A 25,998-nucleotide genomic window follows, 5' to 3' on the forward strand; every position below is an offset into this window, starting at 1 on the left:
GCGAAAACTTCTCGATGGAGGTTGAAAAAACTGATATCAATGATATTGATTTTGACAGCAATTATTTCTGGTGCTCTACCGATATAAAAATAACAATAGATTTTCCGGAAATCGATTTAGAAGCAGACGAAGGCGATTTGAATTTGACGAAAACTGAACTTGAAAATGTGACAGATACTTCTCAAAGCCCAACTTTGAGTGAAAACATGACAGTTGCTTCTGACAATGAAGCTCAGAAGATTGAAGACTATGATGATCTTATATCAGTCATTAACCTTAGCATCTTTCGAAAAGCCGCTCAAACGTCAGATTATCTGAGACCAGTAATTTTGCAATATGGAGAAATACAATTGCCTGATAACGGAACGAATGTAGCGCTAGAAAAACATACCTCGAATGAACGCGTCATATTGCTGCCATCTTTAGAAAGTTTTGAAAACTATTCAGAATTTTTGCGAGACGTGACTTACTGCACCAGAAAATCATGTGAAACCATTCCGACAAATGGAATCAAATTGATTGCTGGTATTGGAGTTTTCCTGAAAACAAAGCTCGATTTGATCACCGTACATAATTTTTCCATTCAACTGAAACCTTCGAAAGCCAGTTTTGAGCCGGTAGATTGGGTCTACAAATGGCCAGTCGAAAATGTGACCGAATTTCACATGGATAAATCATCAGTTTCACCTAAAACACTCTACCTCCAAGAAGGGTCGAATGTGATTATTAAATGCGGACTTAAAACTAATTCAAACATTAGCTGGAAAATTAACGAAAATGGAAACTTCACAAAACCACTGACTGAAAATGGCAGTCTGATTATCGAAAATTCAACTTTTCTCGATACCGGAAAATATCTGTGCTACCAGAACAACACAGAAAAAGAGTACAAAATTTTTATGTTTTTCCAGAATGAAACGCCAAAATTTGTTCAGAACCCAGCTGAATTAATGCCCGTTTTTCACGTCGAAAATTTTGGACAATCATTCCATATACCTTGCATTGTTAATAAAAATGTTTCGGTTCTGCTGGAAATCTGTATTCAAAATGAAGTCGAAACGAACTGCTACGAAGATTTATCGGCAAAACACGACTTGACTCGCGGTTTTGATCTTCACCTTGACGCAATTCAAACTAATGATATCATTGCAACTTGTCGAGTCAGCGATAATGTTTCAAATGCACAAAGTTTTAAATTCACCACTGGAAAAAGCGAAGTCATTTCCATCAAAGTAAAATCAGATGAATCGCAACTATTGGAATTAAATTGCGAAAATGAATGGACAAATGACCATCTTTCGAATATCGAATGGGAATTTAACGCTAAGACAATCGATAACGTCAAATTAGATGGTACAGTTCTGAAAATCTTTGAAGCTACTTCAAGCAATACCGGAGAATATACATGCAGCCAGGACCAAAAATTGATCAAGACATTTCGAGTTTACGTTAAGCCGGATGATGGCAGAATTTTTACAGAGAAAGGGCCGATTGCGGTTTATAAATTAAGCAATCTTACAAACATTTGCAAAGTCGCAAAACCAAAAATAAAACCAGAACTTGAAATTTGCGATTTCGGCGAACTTGAATGCATCAAGAATAGTTCTGGCAGAAAATTCCATCCTCTAACGGGATACCAAATAAATAATTTGTCCGATTTCCTCAATCAAAGCAAGGAAAAGCAGCTGTTTGTGAAATGTCAGCTGAATAATGAGTCTTTAGTTTACTATCCAAGGGTCGAAAGTTCGAATCTGACGCATGTCACTGGCGAAAATGTTACTGTTTTCTGTGGTTGTTTTGAAGATTCTAGAAACGTATCCTGGATTATGAAAGAGAACAAAAATACTGAAATACTAAATTTTTGGGGGTGCAGCTCTCTGAAAATAACAAATGCAACTTTTAGAAACACTGGAATTTATTCATGCATTAATGAGAAAGACCAAAAAGATTTCATGATATATGTTTACGATTCAAAACATCCGTTTATTATTGAAAGCCCGATATTTACGATACCTTCAAACGACGGCTCCAATAGAACCGTTACAATACCTGTACAAGTCACAGATCCTAAAATTATACCACAGCTGATTGGCTACAAGAATCAACCAATCGCGGCGCAGTTCGTGTCACGTTTGATTGGCTACGATAATGAGCCAATCACAGCGCAAGGACTGAGAGTAAAAATCAAAGACATTGACGGACCTCAGATTTTTGTGACAGCTGAAAACTTTACTGTCGCCTTAGAATTATTTACCAGCTCAGAAACCGATATAGTCATTCCGAAAAATCACAGTAGCAAAATTTTCTGCGGATATCATGGGAAAATTTCTTGGAACCATCGATTACTTAAAACAACTAAAATTAACAGCAACTCGAGTCGCAAAATTGAAACTTCGAAATTCTTGGAAATCAGAAACCCTCAATATATGGATACCGGTCGTTACTCGTGTTTGATAAACGGCACCATATTTCGAAGCTTCAATGTTTTTGTTCCCGACAATGATCATGTTTTTGTTGCAGATACTGTAAACATTATTATCATCAGCGAAACAACCAGATCAAATATGTCGTCTGAAATTATTCTACCTTGTAGAACTTCAATTGCTGCACGGAACTTTTCTTTACAGCAATGTGACGACTCTTGTCAAAACGTCGAAAATTTTACTTTCAACGACGAAAATGATGTGATAATACGGCATAATAATAGCATATCGAAATATGTTTGCAAAGACGAATCATCGGGCCAATTTATCAGTAACTTCATAACTACAGAGCCTTCAGAAAGAATCATAGTATCAAAAAACGAAACAATAGCGTTTCACTGCGGATGTAATTTAGCCGAAAACACTTCAAGTATAAAATGGAAATTCCAATCTACTCAAGTATACAATAATTCCAAAACTGCGATTCTTGACAAGAACAACTGTAGTTCCCTAAAAATAGTCAACTCCTCAGTCGAAAACGTAGGGCGCTACCAGTGTATAGTCGCAAACCAAACGGCTAAAAGTTACTATCTGTTCGTAAACGATTCGACAAAAATCTTCGTGGATTCTACTTTAAAAACCATCTTGGTACCAAAAGAAAATCTTAGCCATGAGCTAACAATTCCTTGCCAAACAGTTTTACCAAATTACGAAATCAGTTTGCAAACTTGTGAAAAGAATATAAAAAACTGCCGCAATGTCTTAATACCTCCAAAATTTGACCCTAAAATTGGCGCCCGAATTTCAATTACCGAATTTACTAGAGCAGTCAAATGTCTAGGGTCAAATAATTTGATTAACGAAACTTCAACTTTCATAATTCACACTTTACCAGACAATTTTCACGTAAGTGTAGCTATAAGATCCAATAAAATTACCTCGAAACGACTCGTGGACGAAAATTTGGTGCTTTTATGCGAAATCCGAGTTCGAAAGCCGACAAAAGCGATACCATATAAGGTAAGTTGGCATCATGAAACGAAAGAAATAAAACCGATTGATGTTGAAACAACCGCCTATCATAGGGGGCATTCTGCCGTGTTGATTTCAAATGCGACATTCAGCATGCTTAAATTTTCAGATAGTGGCGATTATTTATGCAGTGTAGAATTTTTCAATTCCTCGAACTCAGATTTAAGTTACAACTCTGTTAATAAATTTGAAATCGATATGAGCAATTCAAGTATTTTGGACGTCAAACTTCGCAAAGTAATAGTGCATGATAAAGATTTGTCGCTTGCACGAGAAATTGACCCCTCAGAAATGCCGAGATATGAAATAATTTTGCACAAAGTCAGCGATAAAGCAGCCAACGTCACGCTTATTTATGACGTCAAATCACTTCCAGGAATTAAAGAATCACAGATACAACCTTTTAAAGAGATGTATAAAATACCTTCAAATTGCATCAACGTGACAAATATTGACGATTTTAACTTTTCCGTGGAAATAACTGCCCAAATTCCTGCAAGACTTGCAAAATTCAACGGGAAAGTGAACACAACCTTTACAAATGGATTAATGACTGTCAAAGACTCGTTCGCTATTAGGACTTCAATAGAACCGAACTGTGAACCGAAAGAACCTGCGAACTTGTTAATTTTAGGGGAAGCTCCTTGTCAGCATAAATTGTACCCCAAAAACGAACTGTATACATTTCAGTGTACGTTCAATTCGCTTAATCTTATCGACGTAACTTTCAAACACGGCAACAAAGTTTTCGACAACGAAAGCAATTCGGTTAACTGTGCCCGTTATAACAAAGAAGTTTATAACAAAATCACTTGTAACTTAACATTGCTGATTAATACTCAAGAAAACGTGTCATGTTTTGGCGCCAGTGCTTCCAGTGAAAATCGAAAATTTTTGAATCATACTTTCGAAATTAAATTAGCAGAGGAGAGAAAGGGGTTGGACCTTTACATGTCGAAGCTTGGTCAAGGTCAAAGAAAGCATAATTTGACCATTTACGACTTCGAGGGCCTTGAAATTCGGTGCAACGCGCCTCGAAATGCATTCAAACCCGACATTCACATTCAGTACATAACAGATGGGGGAGAAAATATCAATGTCTATACTGGTGATGAAATAGGAGTACAATGGATGATGAAAACCGAACAATACTCGTACATTGCCGTTCTCACGATCGAAAAACTCGGCAGGAACTATCAGAACCGAACATTCACATGTAAAGGTCAATATGCGTCCGACATGTCGTGTCCTCTCGACGAGTCTCGAAAGGTCACTCTTCATGTCAAAGAGTCAATTCCAGTTCAAGTCCTGAATCCTGAAGAAGAGTATAACCAAACGAGTTGTTATGTAATACCTCGGGAAAGCGACACTGAGTTCGAGTCAAACTGTGAAAACATCACAGTATGTTCTGCTTTTGGTAGCCCAGAACCCGAAGTTATCTGGTACAAAGGTGACATGAGTTCAACTGAACGGGCGGAAGTTTCGAAACCGGAAAGAGAAAAAAAAGACAATAGTATCTTGATTTCGACCGCTTTGGATAATTACAAGTACGGGCAGAAGCCTTCATCTCAATATACGTGCCGAGCTAGTAACAAAATAGGAGATGCAATAATGAAAGATAGCTTTACGATTTTTGTTGACGTTTTTGAAAAGCCTCAAATAAAGTTCCCCGCATCTTTTTTCAACAACCCGAAGGACAAAGACGATATTTATTTCGAAATTATTGCCGGGAACCCGGAACCGGAGACAAAATTCATCAAAATTCTCAATGATACTCACGCGGTTTCAGGAGCGAAGTGGAAAAAACCAAAGGAAAGAGACGGGAAATTCTATCTTTTTGAACACAACGCTGATTTTAACTTTAAAGGGCTAGGGCAATACAGAGTTGTAGCGACCAACGAGGCTGGAAGCGAAAAGACGACAATAAGTTTACAAAACGAAGACGATGACAATTACAGCAAATATACTGTCGCTATTATTTCATGCCTTGGCGCTGTTACACTAATTGCAGTTCTGGCAGCTGCCATAGCGCTTGTAAAACGGCTAAAAGAACTTTCAATACGAGGCCAAACTCAGTTCGAGAAAAACATGATTTCACTGAAGAAAATGTCGATAGCGCCTGAACAAAATATGACCTTAGAAGTCCCTGAAGTACAAGATATAAGAAATTGGGGTTTGATTTTAGACGAAAGACAGCTAGAAATCCACAATCGAATCGGCCAAGGCGCATTCGGCACGGTTTACAGGGGCTACATGACAACCCTAATGGGAACAAATTACTCAAGAACTGAAGTCGCTATTAAGCAACTGAAAAACGGAATCGAAGACACTAGATCTCTTTGCATTGAGATGGCACTTTTACTTCACGTTCGAGACCATCCAAACGTCCTGAAGCTTCTAGGAATCACAACGTCCAAGACCTTGAAACTGGTTCTCGAATATGCCCCGTATGGCAACTTGCGGACATTTTTGAAAGCTAATCGAAGCAATTTTCCGAATTATATTTTGCCCCCAAGTGTGGATACATATAGAGGCAGTTACAGACCGCTTGACACTGGAGGGCAAAACGAGCACCGAGTGAGAGCTATGAGCATGTTATCTACCACCGTCGGATCACCTGGGAACTCTACGTCAACCACCAACGACAAATCACACCTACAATGCAGGGAGCTGGCTATGGACAATTTATTGGGCTACGCCTTACAAATGGCTCAAGGCATGATATATCTACACTCAAAGCATATGATTCATCGGGACATAGCAGCTCGGAACATTCTCGTGTTTTCGGACAAATTAGTCAAAATCGGAGATTTCGGTCTCGCTCGCAACCTCTACCACAACACAGTTTACCACATGACGAGCAACAAAATTCCTTTCCGCTGGATGGCTTTGGAGACCATCCGGGATTCGAATTACAGCTACCAGTCAGATGTTTGGTCTTATGGGATCCTGCTTTGGGAGATTTTCAGTCTTGGCACAGATCCGTATCCTGGCTTTGCAGATGACCGAGATCTGTTCGACAGACTGACAGAAGGATACAGGATGGACTGTCCTAATTTACTGAATGACACTCACAGGGATGTTTACAACCTGATGTTGTGTTGTTGGGAAAACACTCCAGATGATAGAGTATCATTCCGAGAAATCAAAGTAGGTCGAAAGCTTTTAACTTTTTTTGTTGCCCCGACCACGAGAGGGCTGTAGTTTTTTGTGGGCTGTAGTTTTTTGCTTGTGTAATAAATCAACTAAGCTTAAACTGATGACCAAATAAGTCAAGCTCTGGATGCTACTATGAGCTCTTTCAGAATCAACGTTTCAACTGCTAGAACACACCGATTTGCCTAAGCTGCTTCAAACACTTGATATGTCATTTTCGTGGTGTTTGTCCCGACCATTGAAAATGGAGAATTTTGTACTCGGGTGTATTTTAGTTTTTCGTTTACCATGAAAAATCAGGTACCATAAATAATCATCGGAATGGGCCGAATGGTATATCAAATTAAGACCCGTATCAGTATCAATATTTATAAAAAGGTCCCAGTATCGAGAAAAACCGAATTGAAGTTTAAGACTTCTAGTTTAATTCCGAGCGAGTAGAGATTGAGTAACGTTATTTATTTAAAAACTAGGCTCAAAAACTTGATTTTACTTTGAAGAGAACTGGTTTCAGAAGCTTAATTGAGCGCTTTCTTGCGAATAAATCTTTTCTTAAAAAAATTAAAAATTATTATGCAAAAAACTATATTAGAAAAAGTTTTCGACATTTCTTTAAAAAAATTTACTTTCGTCAATAATTTTTGAAAACAAATGCTGTCAGTTATGTCTAATTCACTAACTTTCTACACGTTTGCATTGTTCTCTCGTCACACCACGCACTAAAAACGACGGTAAATTATAGAAAAAAATTCTTCTAACATTAGATCTGATCTGATAGAGTGGTGTAACAATGGTTAAAAGAAATAGGCAGTATGATTTTTTATAAAACTCACAAACGTCTTTTGTTGCCTTCAATTAGCATCATGTAGGTTATCTCTGTTTTAAACGCTAGAGGCATCAAGTGAATTAAGACTAGCTTTTCAGGCCTTAATTAGTAAACTTAATTGGACTACTCCTGTACTTATAAAAAGGACTTAATTTGAAACAAATAATCGTCATTAAAAGGGGGTTAAATTGTTGTGGGGTTATCATGTTACGGGGTTATAATATAGGGGGTGTAAACATAGGGGGTGTAATATCGCAGGGTTAAAGAGTGGGCACCCAGAAAATTAGGTACACCAGATAATCATCAGATGTGCTCGAGAGCTGTATCACATTAAAACCACTACAGCCATGATTCAATCAATATGTAAACAATTCGAAAAAAATTCTCGGGGTCAACGTCTATTCTTTTCGTATTCATCGTTGTCCTACCCACATTTTCACACTTTGCAGTCATTTAAATCAGATTGAAGTCATTTAAATTGGAGTAATTTAAATCAGGTACTCAATGACTCCAACAGTCAATTAACTATTTTGTAATCACTCAGATTCAAAAGGACAATAAATTAACTAATTGATAATCACTCAGATTCAAAAGGAAATTTAATCACTGAGCGTCGAATCTTTTGCAATACAGCATTAAATGAGAACTGAAATAATTAACAAGATAAGCCGGTTCCGAGCATAGTCATACAAACACTAACAATTAAAGCAACAATTTTTATATCAACTTAGTATAGTTTTGTGATTGATGTGATGAAAATACTTCAAGAACGCGTAAAAATCCAGTGAATTATGCATGGTCGACGGCTGTTAATTTGAAGAGTTGAATAACAAACAAGATAAAAGAAGAAAAAACCTTCGAAACAAATCAAAAATTCATATATATTTGCCGAAGAATTTTCAGCTTTAAAAAATTATTGCCAAGGAAGCCCTTAAGTAATCTTCTGAAACTAATTTTCTTGAATTAAAGCTTAGTTTTTCACTACTTGAATGAAATTGTTTTTAGAACTACTAGTTCACCTTACATACGAATTTAGACTAAACGTCGAAAATTTCAAAACGGTGTTTCTGAACTTTCTCAAGATTCAAAAAAATATATCAACGTAACGTCTTTTTTCGCTTGGCACTCGCCCCTCACGATATATAATTTTCGAATCTAACGATAGTTTAGTCTTAATAACTAAAGACTTCACAATAGTTAAGTCTGAAAAACCAGACTTCACTGAATTACAATTGAAAGAGGTGCAATACAATCCTTCCGATCTGTCAAAAAAAACTTGGACGATCTGACGATTGTACGAGCAGAAAACACAGCAGAATACACCTTCCACTATTATGACGAAATCATAGGGACATATATCAATCTCCATAAAAACACTACACCATGTATGGAGAAAACAAATGCGTAGAAAACAGGAGTAGATGCTTACTATGCAGTTAGCTCAGAAAGTACCGAGCATATTAAAAAGAAAAAATATGTGGGTGAAACAGAAACAAAAACCAAAGCACTAAGAGGCAGTCCCCCACACTTTCAGTAATCGGAAAATTTAGGGGAACTCGAAATCAGCAGGTTTATCGATTGATTTTTATCGATTGCAGATTTATCGATTGACGGCATATCACTAGTTGGTGCTTCACTAATAAAATCAAGTACTTGAGCTAATCAAAAATCTTCATCGGAACCACTATAAAAGTAGCAGTCAGAGTTTGGTTGCTCACCTCGAATGATGATTGTTAGCTGAGATATCTACTCTTCAAACTGATCAAAATCATTGGTAAAATAAAACACAGAGGCAAAGCTGTGTTTCGCATACACTTGCGAGAACTCGACCAGAAAGCAGCTCTATCAAGTGACAAGAGAAAAAGTAGAAATAAGGCTCAAATTAGCAAAAACTCGGCTACGTGTCGGATTCGAATCTGCGACCTAGCAAATTGGAGTCTCACGCATTAACCACTCAGCCACAGATGCTTAAAATCCCCAAAAACTAGCCACCAATAACGCAGCTACATATGCTAACAAATTGCCAATTCTATGCAGCAAAAGTAGAACCAAATACAAAAAGACACAATTTTGCATGTAATAAATTGCAAAGCATAAAGCAACATTAAGTATAAATTATGTATTTCAAAAAATTGCGATATTGGGCTGGACAATTTCTGATATCGAGTTTTTATTGTTATTTTGTTTGAAACAAATAGCTTTTTTTGGTTCATTTGATGAACTAAAATTGCATCAACTGTGTAACCTTATTGACTATTCGAATGTCAAAGCACATGCTATCAATAAGCTGTAAAAGTGCACAAAAGAGGCAACAATATTTGCGACTTTAGGTTGAAAAAAAAAAGAAAGTTCGTACTAATACACTTTGCTTCGAAAGTGTGCACACGTTAAATTTTTGGAAATAATACGTACGAGGAATCGAAATTTCAAATAGTTTTCGTGGAACACCTTTGAATAGGCATCCAATAATCACAATTCTCTTTAAAGGATCAACCAACATTCGCTCTCGGCTCTATTTCCTTCCCCCCCCCCCCACCTCACACGAGCTTCAATATATTAGTGTAACGAGTGGTTTTAAGAGGTTGAGTATGAAGACAAAATATGTTTGTCGTGGGCTTATTAGTCTGTATGTAAATTTTCATAACAATTAGACAATGTGGTCAACAAATTTACATGTAAAAATTTGCAGGTGGGGAGGAAAAGGAAAAAGAGCCTCGCTCTCTAACCCTTGATTTGTTTGCGACCGCCAGGAAGCACCTACTGTAAATGTTTTTGATAATGTATGCTCACTGAAACCAAGTTCCGGTTTTTGTCGACAAGAGTCGTCTTCGGAATTCGATTGCTTGATTGATGATACCAATTTTATGCAATATTGACACCAATTGTGATGCTGTACTTACGTGATTATTAAGCTTGACAGCAAGCTGAACAAATTTAATCCAAAATGTTGCTACTACTGCTTGATCGGAGTTTTTCAATTAACAGTTCAATGATGAAAATGATCTCATTTCAAACTCGCCAACTCTTTTAAAACTCGTAGAAAGAAAACTAATAACTCAGAAGCAAAGCATGGGTTAACTGCAATATAAACAACCCGATTCAGGTACATTTTAGGAATGAGTTTATTCAGTCTGTTGAAGTTCTAAGTAAAATTCCATAGCTGGATTCAAGTCAGTTCACAATTCAAATGATTCACTGCTAATTTCATTTTAAATTTCAGGAATTTTTCATTTCCAAAGTTCCCGAATGTTTGCTGGCCCAAATTCAAGTGGAGGACAACGTAGCAGAAGAGCAGTTGAGCAGCGACGGTTCTGAGCGGGGGGAGTCGCCTTCGTCGAATATAGAAACAAATTACAACGTCATGACTTCATCAAATGGCAGCAGTAACGCAACTACCGTACAATTGCCAAACACATCAGGAAGTTGTGTTAATAATGATGAAGATATGAATGCAGTTGAACGAGCCGCTTCTGCTTTATACACAGCTATGCGAGGAGGATCCCTAACTCCTCCTGGCGGCAACGAAAGCCAACGTCAGGCTGGAATCCGATCTCAGAGCATCGACGCTCCGGCTGCAGTGCGACCTTCGGTACTGCCCTTGGGAGGCACCGTCGGTTCTCGTCGTGTAAGAATAGTTGATAACAGAAATGCTCATGGTAACAGTCGTGTGAACAACACAGGAGCAACCAGTCTTTCAATTACAAATCAACCAGACGCAAGATTATGTGAAACAGAACACAGTGAAATCTGACACGACGCGAGGTCAAAAATGATTTTCAGACTGATCAATTAATGAATTTGAATTACCAAAATAAATATATTTTGTATTTACCAGTTTAATTTCGTACTGTATCCAGTTTAACTGATTGATAGATTTGCAGTTTTAATCCCAGTTAGATTAACACTTCAGCGGGCATTGGTTTGTCATCCAGAGCAGCCAGTAAATTTTCGACAGCAAGCATCGCCATATTAGCTCTTGTTTCTTCAGAAGCACTTCCAATATGAGGCAAAACAGTGCAATTCGGCAAATGCAACAAGGGGTGACTTTTGAGCAAAGGTTCTGGCGTAGTTACATCCAAACCTGCGGCTCTAATAGTACCATTAGTCAATGCTTCAAGAAGAGCATCTTGGTCTAAAACGTCCCCACGACTCGCATTGATCAGAATTGCCTCCGACTTCATTTTTGAAAGAAATTCCTTGTTCACAAGTAGTTTAGTCGATTCATTTGACGCGCACAGCACAATTACAAAATCGCTTTTCTGTAACATAGCATTCAAATCTAGTCTTTCACACGGAACAGAAATCGACCTCACTGTTTCTTCATCTATCGAAGAATTTCTGGTCGAGTAGCAAAACTGTTTGACCGAGAAAGAAGAAAGGAGTTTGGCGACACTTTGGGCTATTCTTCCGAATCCCACGAATCCAACGGTTGAGCCTTTGATATCTTTGCCACACATCCAGTTTGGGTTCCATCTCCCTACTTCTCTAAAACATTCGAACCAATACTCAGAAAATGGCCGCTCAACTCAGATTGGTTGAAACTTTTTTTGAATTTAAATAAGAGCTCGATCTCAGTCATCAAAAGGCAAACTAAGTCATCCGTCTCTACAACTTTATCTCAGGGTGCTAAAAAATGGCTCCATTTTCAATATTCATTTGAAAATCAAGCATTAAAATGTAATCTGCGCAACAAAAAATGATTCCTGACAAACTCACGCAATTGATTCGGGAAAAAAGTAACATAGCCGATCTAAATAAGAATAACCAGTGGGCGGATCTAGGATTTTCTCGAAAGGGGGCGGATATTCAAAAAATTTTTGAAAATTTTATTTTTTTAGGTCGAGCAAATTGATTTTCCGAGCTCTCCTAAGCACAAAAAGAGGTTGTTTTCGCCAAATTTTCTGCGCCGCAGTCAAATTTTGGAAAAAACAGGTCAAAAAGCCGTTATTGGGCACTTTTTGGAAAATTTTGACAAAAAATTCGCGTTTTTTTGGCGCACGCTCCCCCTCAAAGTTAGTATATATTGGCGCCAAAGGCGGCTTTAGAAAAATTTTAGGGTCGGTCGGCCAAAAATGGATTTCTTAAAAAGTAACAGAGGGGGGACCCTTTGGGTCGGCAGGGGGTCGGATCCCTCCTAAATCCCCCCCCCCCCCCCTAAATCCGCCCTGAGAATAGCGGATTGCTATCCAAGTAATCACAATCAATCTTGTGAAAAAACATGATTGATTTTTTTGATAATTTAGTAGTTTTTTGGCGTGGCTGCATTGAAATTCCTTTTCCAGAGCGATTTGCTGCAATTAAATTAGGTATCATTAATATAGTATTCATGCGAAAATTAGCATAAAGAAAATTCAGAAACTATTTCAAAAAATTGGCTTGCATGCATCTTTAGCTTTGAAAAAAATGTCCATGTACATAGGAAGAGAGAAAGTTACAGCAAAAAAATTTTGATTTCATGTTGAAAGCTTTTCGAACGGCGCATGAATTTTCGACAAAATCATTCAAAAATTGCAGCGAATTTCAAACTCAAACCACAATCAAGCAATCGGTATGCTCCGGGGGGCCTTTCAATGCGAGAAGTTTCCATGCTCTACCTCAACGCTTTCAAGACTATCCCAGAGATATTTAGTTAGAGGACAAGTTTACGATTTAAGGCGATCCTGGACACCACATGGCAATGGATAAGAGATCGATTCGAAGAGTCATAAGACAGCACAGCATAGATATTTTCCGAAATGCTGCTATAACGGCATGCCAATGTAGATTAACAGCTCTTTATATAAAAAAAAACTTTGCATTGGAGACACCTTGATTGGGCTTCGTCATGTGAAAATTGAAGATATCGTGATTGGACAAAAGTTCTGTCTGTCTCTAGGGTCGCTTCTTTCTTAACTCAGGCGACAGGTGATGTCTAATTTACAGACAAAAATATTGCCAAAAATGGAAAAAACGACCATCAATTTGATAGACCAGCTAGCTAGATTTTGGATGCATGGTGCGATATCTCTCAAGTAACCAAAAATGACCCTTTTTGACAAAGGCATTTTAATGAAGCAGACAATTGCGATTGGCCAAGAGTCAGGACATTTGAGCACGAAAAGGCCTCATCCCCTCCAGATTGATTTACGTCAAAATTTCTAAAAACAAGTGCAGTTCTGATCTGCCCTGGCCCTCTTGTAATCCTGATCTATATTATTGAGCCTGAGTGAGATATCAGGAAACAAAAAAAAACCGGTAACTTCCCAAATGGCATAATTCCCAAATGGCATAAAAATGGAAACTTTTCCCAAATGGCATAAATTTCAAGTTTTCATTGTAATTTAAACGTTTTCTTTCAATTTCTAACTCTAACATTTTGTCAGGAACGAAAGCATGTGAACAAGATTTGTAATTAATTGCTTCCAAACAAATTTAAGCCACAGGTTTGCCGAAAAAATTTGACCACAAGAAGCTTATTAATAACCGCAAGCTTATGCTTCTTGCTTTTGATAAAAAGTTCTACAAGTTTTTCACGATAAAATGTCAATCAACATTTGAATTGACAATTTGACTAATTTTCTCACATTGTTCACGAAAAAATTGTTCTCGATTTTTCCAAAGCAACTGTTGCATGAAATTTATGTCATTTGGGAAATATTTCATTTTTATTCCATTTGGGAATTATGCCATTTGAGACGTAATCAAAAAACCGGCGAGAAATTTAAAAATTTAATATGTTAATAACGAAGAAATTTTACGACATGAAACCTTTTCAAGTGATGAAGGAAGTGTGAAATTTTATGGCATGAAACCTTTTCAACTCTGAAGTGATGAAGGAAAATTCAATTGATGCATCGGAAATTGGGAAAGCCAAACTGGCTATTAAATGATACTACGTTTTACTTCTCAATTTGCAAGTTTTTAATTTTTCAGGTTGCGCTACTTTTTCTCTACTATATATGGTTTGAAATCTGCGAGCTTCATTGATGGTAACTTCATTGATGACAATCAATTATAAATTTGAGAGATTATTGATGCTATCTCTTATATGGAACAAACACAGCATGATTTCAACGTATTACGAAACAGTCTGTTTTAGCCCCCAAGCAGGAAGTAGACTCCACGGCTCAGATTACCAATGAAAATTGAAAGTCATCTGGAGTCACAATTCAGAACAGAGAAAGACCGATCGAAGATGGGAAGAAATGCGAGCGGAGTAAAAAAAATCGTGTGCAAATGAAAATAAAAGAAGATTACTGAGAACTCAGATTTGAATCGTATGTTACAAAAAACTTCGATAAACAACACATCCAATCATCACGGAAAGTAAAAAATGCAAAAACATATTGCTACAAGGAAAAAATTATTGCAATTTCAGAAGATTGCTTCATTGACCGATTGGCAATGATGGAGAAGAGTGCAATGATTGAAAGCACCGAAGAATTGAAGAGTCTATTACCTTAAACAACCTATAGTCCACCATTAAACTTGTCAAGACAAACCCCTCCGAAAATACAGAAGCCAATCAATTTCGACGTTACTCCACGCAGCGACGCAAGGCTGTGCGCAAATCACTTTAACGATCAGATTAACTCTCACCCAACAAAGTCTGACATAACAAAAACAACAGTTACGCGCCATATTAGAAAACTTAAAGTTAGCAAAATTACAATATCATCGCCAATGGTACAAGTGATCATAAAAACAATAAAGAAGTGAGCTTCTAGGGCTTAACAAATTGGGCTATCGACTTCAATCTGGGACCCAAGTGGCCTTCAATTTCTTACACAAATCATGATGACTTAAATAACTCAGACTTAAGAACTAACACCAAGCGATGGCTGTTATGATACCTCCAACGACACTTGACATGTTGAATTGAGAGACGCAAAATTTTGCATGAGAAAAGTTAAACAAGGTGTACCACAAGAAAATGCTTTTTGCCCACACTCTTTAACCCATATATGGGCTCCATGCCTAAGCCACGATAAAATTTTAAGCTTGTCACTTATGCTGATGAAGCTTCACACATCAATGAACTTTTACCACATTCAACTCAACGAATGGCTAAAACATGCACACTTATCTCTTGAAAACAAATCCATGGCAACTCTTTAATTTTTAGTCTGCCAAACTAAATTAGGAAGCCAAAGTCAATAAATCAAAAATTTTGGGTGTCGCCTACGATAACATAATCACACTTGGAACATTGCACTCAATATTTGCACATAAGCTCAGGCCAGAAACAACATCTTCAAAAAACTTATTTGTTTCAAAAAGGGATGCTAAAAAGAAACACTAGTCGTCAGCTATAAAGCAATAGGTCGTACCGTGACGAAATACGTCGCACACATCTGCTCTCCAAGTTTAAGCAACAACAACTGATCAAAACTTCAAAAGAAACAAAACAATGCTCTTAGAACTATCACTGGCCGTTTAAATGACGAGCATGGATCATTTAAATAATGAAACCAAAACTGTCCCTGTTTGAGTAAATAAGGGAATGCTTGCCAAACAGTTCTGCCTCTGAAGCCATATTCCGGAGCGAGCAGACCATAAAATCAAACAGGAGACGCATAATGAAATCAACACTTGAAACAATACTACCAAAAAGCTGCGGTACTCCTACCAACTGATTCAGTTCGTACAAATATTCAATATAAAGTAGGCCCCAAACATCTGCATACTGACTGCAACTGTGAGAGACTTTACTGAGAGTCATCACAGTAAACTTTTTGGTATGACCAATCCTGGAAAAAACTTCGAAGAAAACACACAGAATTGATCCAAAAGTGGCTAAGATATGCGTTGTTTGCAATCTAGGGCCGCATGACACGCACAACTTATTCAACTGTCCAGGCTGACTGACAGAACTCAATATCCTCAGTATGAAGACCAGTGTTATCCTCAGTCTATGAAGACCAGTGTTAAAAGGCTGCTCGCGTAACCTACGCTAGTGGCATGCTCTAGCTATTCCGTCGGGACCAATAACACTGGACCAGGGACGAGAAGAAATCACTATTAACAGAAATAAATGAACCCAATGTCTTCCAGAGTCAACGGGTGGCATTACCAACCTTTTCAAACTTAGACAAAAACATAAAAATTAGCAATGAGGCGAACACAGTGAGCTCAGAAAAAGGTTAACTTGAACCAATGGTGCTGGAGCTCACATTCCGAAAACTTAGAGCAACAAGCTCACAATAAAACTTGTGAATAATTTCATGATAGTGGGACCAGGCAAAATTCACTCCACTATTTTGGCATGAGAGAAAATTACCAGCGCAGCTCAAAAATATTTCAAATGATTGCACGTACAACGCAAGCCAAAATGGTTATTTAACTCGTTACCTTATCAGGTTTTAGATTTATGAATTCATTGCCTTTTTCCGATCAACTTATCGAGATGGATGTCCGCTTTTTGACATCATATTAGACTGAAATCTTCTACAGTTCGAATCTCGTTTTTACTTTAATCACTCACCAAGGAACATTAGAAGCATTGCAATTTTGCTAGTGAAAAGGGAATTGACGCAAAAAACATTGACACTCTTGTCTTACTTTTACAGAGAAAAATGACGGTAAATGATTTGCATGATACCTTTATCATCAAAAGACTCATCTAACTTCACGAAATTAAGAAGACTAGCCCTTTTATGCGCTTCAGGTCTCCCTGAGATTTGCAGACTTGTTGCACCTACTTACCCATTCAAAAGATACTCATTTCTAGATAATTTGGGTATTCTATCCCTTGTTCGGTTGGGAGGTTTAAAACGTCAATAAGGCATGACATGACGCACGTTTATTAGAAAAAAAAACATTTTAATTGTTTAGGATTCCCTCCAGTACTTACCCATTCAAAAGACACTTGTGCGATTCAATTAGCCTCCTGGACGCTGCCAGCAAAAGAGCCACCACTAGTTCAGCTGTAGTATCTGTCAATACATCAGGCGTATATCCGATTCGGATACCCCGCGCTCGAAGAGCCTTAACATCCAAATGATCGTAGCCCACTGTCATTGTAGAAATGCACTTCAAATTCGGTCCTATCGATTCAATCACATCACTAAAACGCATCACTAAACTGCCCTTTTCAGAAACTTAACATAGACAGTTGGAAAAGTGTCAATGAACTCATTCGAAACCGAAACGAAAGCCGGGTATTTTACTAAACTGCCCTTTTCAGAAACTAAACATAGCTGCATCACTAAACTGCCCTTTTCAGAAACTAAACATGGACAGTTGGAAAAGTGTCAATGAACTCATTCGAAACCGAAACGAAAGCCGAGTATTTTCTAGACTCTGAGTTCATGAATATTCTATGATTGGTACTTTTTCATAAAATTAACCCCATTGGAGAAAACAGAATCGATAGAAATTTTTATCCCTTCTAAGAAACCTACAAATTAAAATCCACTTTCCCAAGAATTGATTAACCTTTCTCAATAATAACTATATAGCAACTAGAATTTTAACAAGAGTTTACTTCTTTATTTTGGATTCCAATGTAACCAGAAGACCGTGAACATGTTGGAGTCGACTCTTCAAGTCATCGCCAGACACTGGATCATCACTATCCCACAGCTCAACATCAACGGATGCGCAGCTCTTCAAAAACGTAGCAACCCTTTGGGGTATCCGTTGCGCGACCAAAACAGAACGGGTTGCCATTTTCTTGCATCTGGAACATTTTTCTTAGTAATCAGAAGGTCAAAAGTATCATAAAAACCGAGGTTACAGTCAGGAGTCCCTTCATCACGTATTCCAGTCAAAATCCTTTCGGTGACAAAAATTGTCTCTGTCCAATTTTTTTTGGATTTCATTTTCCGGAGCCATTTCAATTTTCCAATTTCAAACCACCGTTTAAGCGAAGCGCATCATCATAGGTTCCATCCACATGCTCCAAACCAAAGATTTCGCTCAAGGCAATTTTTGCTCCTACTGCTGAAGCTAAGAAAGCGTGTAAAGCGAGTAATCGAGCGGAAGAAACGCCTAAGTCACCTTTGGCTGCCGGGAGAACTGCTTGTAAAAACTGGTTATCATCCATTTTCACATTATTGACCTTGGATAACGAATTTCTTTGTAATTTGTCGTAGCGTTCCAAAAAATCATTTTTGGCCAAAAAATCAAGGGCTCGTAAGCAAAAAATATAGAAGTTTTGGCATGCTAAAGCATTTTTTCAGGAGGTGAAAACCATAATGGGCGGCTAGTTTGTCAATGACATCCGGGATTTTTTCAAGCTCCTTAATTTTTTTGCCGAGCAATCCTTTTCGGCAGAGTTCGCCAATTGAGTTATTCTTTTGAGTTCTTCTTTTGTTTTTATTTTTATTGTGGGGCATATTTTTCGAAATTGTGTTTAAATTGAATTAAACTGTGTAATCGTTATTGTCGGTTGCAAAAAACAAAGTTCGCACTTCTCAGTGTCCACGTTCAGGCCGTTAAATTGTTCCAATTCAGAATGTTTTTAGAGTCCCGGAGTACTACTTTATCGTCGTCGGCTTAATTTCTATCATCTAAATACCAGATGTTAATTTTCGACTACAATTGTTTGACTAGTGTCTGAATTGTTTCCGCAAAAGGGGTGGGGCTTCGAGATCACCTTGCTGAGTTCCGTCTTCTGGCATTATGACAGAGCTTCCGTAAAAAAGCTAACTAGGTTTACTATACGCGCAATGGGTGTAAAAATAAAATTCGGGGCAATTTGAATATACTTGGTTCATTATTGTTTCTCTATTTGGAGAGTTAAAGGCATTCTTAAAATCTAGTTTTAAAAGAACAGTGCAATTTGGATTGTCGTCGCGTTCAATTAGGTTTCGAAACGAGTGTCAGCTATTTCTGCTCCTCGTTTGGTACCGCATCCTAACTGAACATTTTCGAAAAAAATTTGTCGCTCGGAGCGGGCGTTGCTTCCAGCGCATTTAGACGCGATACGTCTCAACCCTCCGTCTATCTTTATGAGGGCGATAAGCTTTGCGCCAAAAAAGAAAGGTCTTAGGCGTTTGGGTATTTTGCCATCTTCAATGAGGTTTACCAGCCTAGTAAGCGATTTCAGAAAATTAAGTCCTGCACTGCCATTCGACTTACTAAGAAGATATTTAAAAATTTGAGGAACTTTTTTATCGGGACCTGCTGTTGATCCGTTCGGAAAAGACATCGCTTTGTATAGGTCGAATTCGGTTACGAACAAACTATCTAAATTGTCTGGATTTGTAGCTGCGAATTTGGCTCGCTGAGGGTGCTTAGACAACAATTTTTGATAGTTACCAGCTGAAAAAGGAGCAATTTTGTCATCCGAAGCAGCAAGCCTCATTCCTCCCTTTACATTTCCTTCATCGAGCTTACAACTTATTAGCTTTATTCTCTGCTCGAGGTCACTCAGAGGCGGGCTTGAAACTTGGGGATGGGATTTTGGAAGTGACACGTCCTTTGCTCGAATTTTTTTATTTATCAAAGAGCTCATGCTTGTGGTCTGTTTGCGTCAACTTCTTTTCGGTAGCTTCAAAAAAAACAAGAACGACCTTTAAAAAATTAGCCATTTTGTAACATCTTCTACATTGTAGACGATGTCATTTATTTTGTACGAAAGATTTTCCGCCAAGAGAACATGCAAGTCTTTTGGTACTCTCTTGAGTACTCGAACATTTGAGATGGCTGTATTAACATAATTGTCTAGTATCAAATCATTACCTATTGTTGCTTTAATAACAGATTTTCCATCAACGCATAAAGGACACTGAAAGCATTTGGTCATTTGGTTTTCTAAGAGTTGCTAAGAGAAATAAATACACAACTGATATGATACCAACTAGAGCAACAAAAACAACCAATCCAATTTATCAGTCCAGAAGGTTTTAAAAAATCTTTTCTTGTACCCTCTTTGTTGTTTTTCCTCATCTTGACGCAGCATAAAGGTAAAAAAAGGATTTTGACTGGATTTTAGGGGACTGAACTAACCCATGATAAGTGGTTAGTGGGAATTTTATAAATTAGCAAATAAAAAAGACAAATAATTTAATCTAAATTTTAAAAAATAATTACAAAAATCAAAAAGAAGGAACAATCTCACCCGAGCTCAGTAGGTCCAGCGTTGCACCACCAGACTCTTCAAGCCAGTTTCACTTTCCGACCTTCCCACAGAAAGCCACTTGTCAGACCTGTCTCTAAAATCCCTCAGAGGGCGCTCCACAAACAGGCACAAACATCAAACAAAACAAATCTATTTAATAAGTTTATCACAACAATTAGGCTAAAAAACTTTGAAAATCTAAAAGTAGTATCTAAAAGTTTGTAATTTTGCGTTTCTTTCATTTCCCGTTTCTTCTGCGCACGTATTAGCTCTCTCAATCTGGTTGACTTGATTCGCAACCATCTTGACTTTCTTTACTTTGCGTGATATTTAGTTTCCGTTCCTATCACCTGCGCCCCAACTTGTGGTTACGCAGCAAAAAGTCATAAAGTAAACAAATACTATATTAACCAATCAGTCGAGAACAGGAAGTGAACTTAGGAATAAATAATAAATAATTCTTTATCTCCGAAGTTTGCTTTCTTTATCGATTCTGATTATTCAACGTAAAGTAATTTCTAAAGCTTTGCTGTACATTTAGCATCTTCTGTTATTACTTGGGGCCGCTTTCTCGCCGTGACAGATTAAACGGTGTCCATGGTGGTGCTCTTATTGCACGCAGTAAAGGTTATTATTTCAATCTTCCTATAGTTTAATGACTTCAGTTGTTCAATTGTCATCAAAGTCAGTAGGTGCCGGACATCAAAGCCAACGGGACTTGAGGCCGAATCGTATATCAAGAGACTTCACGCCGAACATTTTGTCAAAGTTGTGAAATATGATCAATTTGAAAACTGTTTTGAAGAATTTCTCAATTTCATCAGCTTGCTTAACAAACTTTTGGCTGTTTTATTGTTTTTGAGCCTCTAAATGATGTTTAGGAATATGAAAAATTATAACATTGTTCATGTGGTGTTTCATGTGTAAAATTTATGCATTTCAAAATCCGGCTGATCTAAATGTATGATGCTTTTCTTAAGTGGTGCATTGTCATGAAGAACGCTCATGATAAACTTAACTTGCCTTTTTTTTCAAAATAAACATTTTAATGATAAAAATTTAGCGTTTTTAGGTGCTTGTAATGTTTAAATTTCGGCTTGAAGTCCCTCCGGCTGGAAGTCCCTTCGGCTTGTTGTCCTACACCCAAAGTCAATCACACGTTTGTTGGTTTGATAGTTGTTTATAATCCTTCCCTCAGTTCTGACTATCGCCTTGAGTCATCCACACTTACAAACGCTGTTAAAAACCATCGTGATGAGGTGCTCAAACACATCGATTGCTGCCCGTCAGACCAAATTGTGTTTGCTGTTCTACGTGACTTCAATTTAGCTGACGTCAGTTGGAGCTCATATTATGCATCTTCTCAAATTCGATGAAAATTTTGAGCGCGTTTGATGATCTCAAAACGTTTCAATTTGTGAATTTTCCGACTATTTTGTCTGGTAAAATTCTAGATCTTTTCTGGTTGAATGAGCCACAGAGATTTGTTGTATATCGTTCAGAGAACCCCTCTTCTGATCCTGATCCAATTTTCGCTCATTTGCATGTCTCTGGAGATGATTGTTTTACACCTGCTGTCTCAAAGCAATTGTATTTAACGAAGCGTTTCAACACAGAACGTTTTATTTTTTTGGTTAGAAACTCTTTACACCGAGTTGTTTTCAAGTTCTCAAAGTGATTTCCTCTCCTTTTTTGATGTTTCTATCAAGGCCGCACTTGAAGATTCTTGCCCGAAAAAAAGAGTAAAAGAAGACTTGCTTTTCCTTATTACTACTCTTCTCGTCTTCATTCTATTCATTCAGCCAAAAAACACAGAACTCTGCGATGAAATTATGTTTCAAATCCATCGTATATGACTCGGTTAGAGAGTGATTACACCAACTCAGTTGTTTTGGATAAAGTGTTGCTTTTTCAGATCTTTTCTCCTTCCGCTTCTTCTTGTGCTTTTAAAATCCTGAAACAGTTTAAGAAGTCCCCAATCATTCCAAACAACCTTCATTGGGGTAGTAAGCAAGCTACCTGTGACGAGTCTATCAGTGAACTTTTCAACCAATATTTTGCTTCTGTTTTCGGGAAGCCTGTGTCTGACTATACAGTATCGACTGTTTCTGCTGATTCTGATAGCAAATTATTGGACGTTGATTTGTCTCCGTCGTTTATCAGTTGATGTTTACAATCCATCAAAAACACACCTGCTCTGTTGACTCTATTCCTGCTTCTGTTCACTAATGTTGTACGTCGTTACTTTCCGCTGTTGTTAGTTTTCTTTTATACATTATTATCAACACTTTCGTCTGTCCGGCTGCCTGGAAATGGGCTTTTGTTACTCCAATTCTGGAATCTGGGTCTCCTAAGGATATTACAACCTACAGACCTAGCAATATCTTATACCCCCTTGATTTATATTTTGAGAAAGTTCTCTTCAATCATATATATTCAAAGATTCGAAAACATTTGTCGAAATCTCAGCAAGATTTCAGAAAAAAACGATCAACTATAACACAATTGTTATCGTCTCTTGATGAAGTGTACCACACTAGTGAGTTCAACGTTCCTTCGGCTGCTGTTTATTTTGACCTAATTGAAGTCTTTGAATCTGTTCGTCATGATATCTCTCTAAGCAAGCTATCAATGCATGGTTTCGATCATGATTTCTTGTTACTCTTTTTGTCGTATCTCTGTAACCGATCACAGTGTGTTTGTATAAACGCGCACATTTCCAATCCACGTCCTGTTACTAGTGGCGTTCCTCAAGGCAGCATCTAGGGGCCGCTACTTTTTTTTCTTTTTATCATTGATCTACCAGTTATCTCTCACGATTTTCCAGTTTTTCTTTGTTCGCTGACAATTCAAAGTTGTTTTCTACTGATATTACTTCTCTAGAGCGTGATTTCGATTCTTTCACAAACTGGTGTACTGCAAATGATTTATCGGTCAATCGCGATAAAGGCAGTCTCATTGTTTTTAAAGGCAGTGTTTCACGTCATGTTATGGTCAACAACCAGGTTATATCTGCTTCAAATGTAGTAAAAGACCAGGGTTTACTTGTCTCTGATGACTTGATCTGGATGACACATATCAAAAATATGCTGTTATCATGTAACAAGTCCATTCATTTTATCAAACGCAATTTTCCTTTCACTGTCTCTCAGTCCACCGAGCTCATGTTTGTTTAAATGTGTATCAAGAGCATCATTTTTAATGCATCACCTGTATGGTTTACTTCCATATGTTATGTCCTAAAATTTGAAAATTTCAATCAAAAGTGTCTGAAATGGGTTATTGGTCCAATGCCCTATAAAGACCAGTTATCTCTCACGAAAACATTGCCTATCCGTTACCATCTTATTTTCAACGATGTGTTACTGTTTACAAATTGTTAGGAGGTCTTACAGAGCTGCTATTTACTATGTTTTTTTTTCAAGGTGACCACCAGCTGGAAGTACACATCCTCTCCACAATTCAAACAAATAAAAAAAATGGTAGACCGAGAAATTCTTCGTTTATCGCGTTGAGAAATCCGTCAACGAGTTGATCCGTCTTGGTGTTGATATCTTTGCTCACCTCTAGTCTTTCAAGAGAAGAATCAAGGAATTTCTTTTAGGTTGACCTGTGTCAGTTTTTAATCACATGAACTCATGGTTCTTGAAGTGCATGGTTCTTGAAGTGCACTTGTTCAAACTGTCGATCTTGACTATATTTTTTTTGTGCCTTAACTAATTTAAGGAAGTTAGTTCTATCATCATCATCATCACCATCATCATCATCATCTTCATCATCATCATCCGATTTCTTAATATGGTCTGTCTACTTTTTGAATGGTATGAAACAAGTGCTGTCTACTTTTTGGCCACACTTTCCAATTGGGCAAGGCCAGGTCAATGGTTTTGACTCTTTACAATAGTTGAAAAATAATTAATTTATTTAAAAAAATAGCCAATTGTTGTGCAGGTAGCGTAATATTTTCTGATCATATTGTTGAACTACAACAATTTTTTTTCAATAAATGATAATTTCAATTTATTTTGAGCGTGGTGTGTTAAACGGATCTGTACGAAAGACTAGAGTATGGGCATTTCAGATATTCATATTCAAAATTAGATTTGTGAACACCTTTTAATATAATTTTTCTGAGCTTGAATAAAAAAGTTATGGCTTATTTACTACTAATGGCTTATAAATTACAATGAGCCTGCCCGCTCGCCCTGCTCGCTCAAAATCAGACAAAAAATCAGAATTTCAAACCAGTTTGTTCCGACACCGAGAGAATTTACTGAGAGTTTTCAATATGCTTCGAATCGTGACTGTATGCGCTTTAAAATGAGATATCAATTCATCCAGTCCAATAAAAGATTATTTGCGGTGCCTGAATTCGCAGGGAACAAAGAACGAAATCTTGTATGCGAAAAATTTTATAGAAGATTGTGTAATATATCCTGTATTATCAAATCAATAATTTTGATTGATCTGAAACTCTTAAGACAACTTTCAGACGTGTTTTTCAATTGTTTCTGATCTTTGATTGTTTTGTAAATAAAGTAAAAACAGTTTTAAACCTCATGAAGCAGAAATTATGCGACAACGCTGCAATTAACTTTTGGTAAGTTCTATTTATTCTTAGCGGTAAGTCGTAATCAAATTTTTGTTTTCTTTTGGAAAAACATGTTTCAATTCAATTTTTCTAACTTTTGAAAACTTGTATTCATGTTTCTGCATAGCTGTTTACCATATTTGACAACGTTTACCGTTTTTTTACCATTTTTTCTTCTTAATGCCGTTCATATTTGGGTTAAAACTGCAAGAGTTGTAGCCGCCAAATCCATTTTCTACAGGTTCAAACAAATGAGCGAGACTAACAAAGAGAGAAGGAACAGAATGGTTACGCAGTCGTCGACATTTATTTGAATCCTATTAACGTGAACAGGCGGAGAGACTCTTTTTTTAGCAGCAACCTCTGGCCAGTACGCAAACTGTTCCCCGGCTTGATATGCTGGAAAATAGTATTTTACTTCATCATCTTGCTTCTAGATATAAAGTTGCTGGTTGATTTTACCTCATTTAAAGATAATGAAAGATATCCGGAGTTACCGTTTTCCTTCAGTGACAACTGCTCTTTTTTGTTTTCGTTTCGATTGCAAACACATGGCGAATTGTCGAAAATTGCAAGGCGTATTGTAGCGCCGCCCTGCGAACTTCGACAAATCACCAAGTGCTTGCAATCGAAACGAAGACAAAAAAGAGCAGTTGTCACTAAAGGAAAACGGGAACTCAGGATATCTTTAATTATCTTTAAATGAGGTATAATCAACCAGCAACTTTAAATCTAGAAGCAAGATGATAAAGTAAAATACTATTGTCCGGCATATCAAGCCGGGGAACAGTTTGCGTACTGGCCAGAGGTTGCTGCTAAAAACAGAGTCTCTCCGCCTGTTCACGTTCATTATCTTTGAATGAGGTAAAATCAACCAGCAACTTTATATCTAGAAGCAAGAGACGGAATCTTGCTCTCCTCAGAG

General features: G+C 37.4%; 3 protein-coding genes across 3 annotated transcripts in view; 1 reads left to right on the top strand and 2 right to left on the bottom strand.

Moving 5' to 3' along the window:
• Positions 1–20,645, bottom strand: part of LOC134848390 (thimet oligopeptidase-like) — a 197,417-nt gene extending 176,772 nt beyond the window's left edge. The window contains exon 1 of the mRNA XM_063865802.1: positions 20,630–20,645. The gene's annotated coding sequence lies outside the window, so the exon portion shown is untranslated. The remainder of the gene's footprint in view (positions 1–20,629) is intronic.
• On the top strand, positions 119–11,319 carry LOC134848389 (uncharacterized). The gene is made up of 2 exons (XM_063865801.1): positions 119–6,605; positions 10,658–11,319. The coding sequence occupies exons 1-2, from the start codon at positions 207–209 to the stop codon at positions 11,186–11,188; spliced, it is 6,930 nt and encodes a 2,309-aa protein (XP_063721871.1). The 5' UTR covers positions 119–206; the 3' UTR covers positions 11,189–11,319.
• LOC134848759 (glyoxylate reductase/hydroxypyruvate reductase-like) lies at positions 11,331–17,436 on the bottom strand. The gene is made up of 2 exons (XM_063866271.1): positions 17,270–17,436; positions 11,331–11,922 (listed from the first exon to the last, which is right to left on the bottom strand). Exons 1-2 carry the CDS (start codon positions 17,434–17,436, stop codon positions 11,331–11,333), a joined length of 759 nt encoding a protein of 252 aa, XP_063722341.1.
• Positions 20,646–25,998: the final 5,353 nt, after the last annotated feature.

Source organism: Symsagittifera roscoffensis, chromosome 6 (assembly GCF_963678635.1).
Source record: "Symsagittifera roscoffensis chromosome 6, txSymRosc1.1, whole genome shotgun sequence".
NCBI classification, from domain to species: Eukaryota; Metazoa; Xenacoelomorpha; order Acoela; family Convolutidae; genus Symsagittifera; species Symsagittifera roscoffensis.

Excerpts from the sequence above, each read along its gene's own strand:
- LOC134848389 (XM_063865801.1), top strand. The coding sequence starts at position 207 with ATGACAGTTGCTTCTGACAATGAAGCTCAGAAGATTGAAGACTATGAT. Across the intron at positions 6,606-10,657 it reads TATCATTCCGAGAAATCAAA|GAATTTTTCATTTCCAAAGT; the intron begins GTAGGTCGAAAG and ends TTTAAATTTCAG.
- LOC134848759 (XM_063866271.1), bottom strand. The coding sequence starts at position 17,436 with ATGACAGTGGGCTACGATCATTTGGATGTTAAGGCTCTTCGAGCGCGG. Across the intron at positions 11,923-17,269 it reads CACAAGTGTCTTTTGAATGG|AGAAGTAGGGAGATGGAACC; the intron begins GTAAGTACTGGA and ends CGAATGTTTTAG.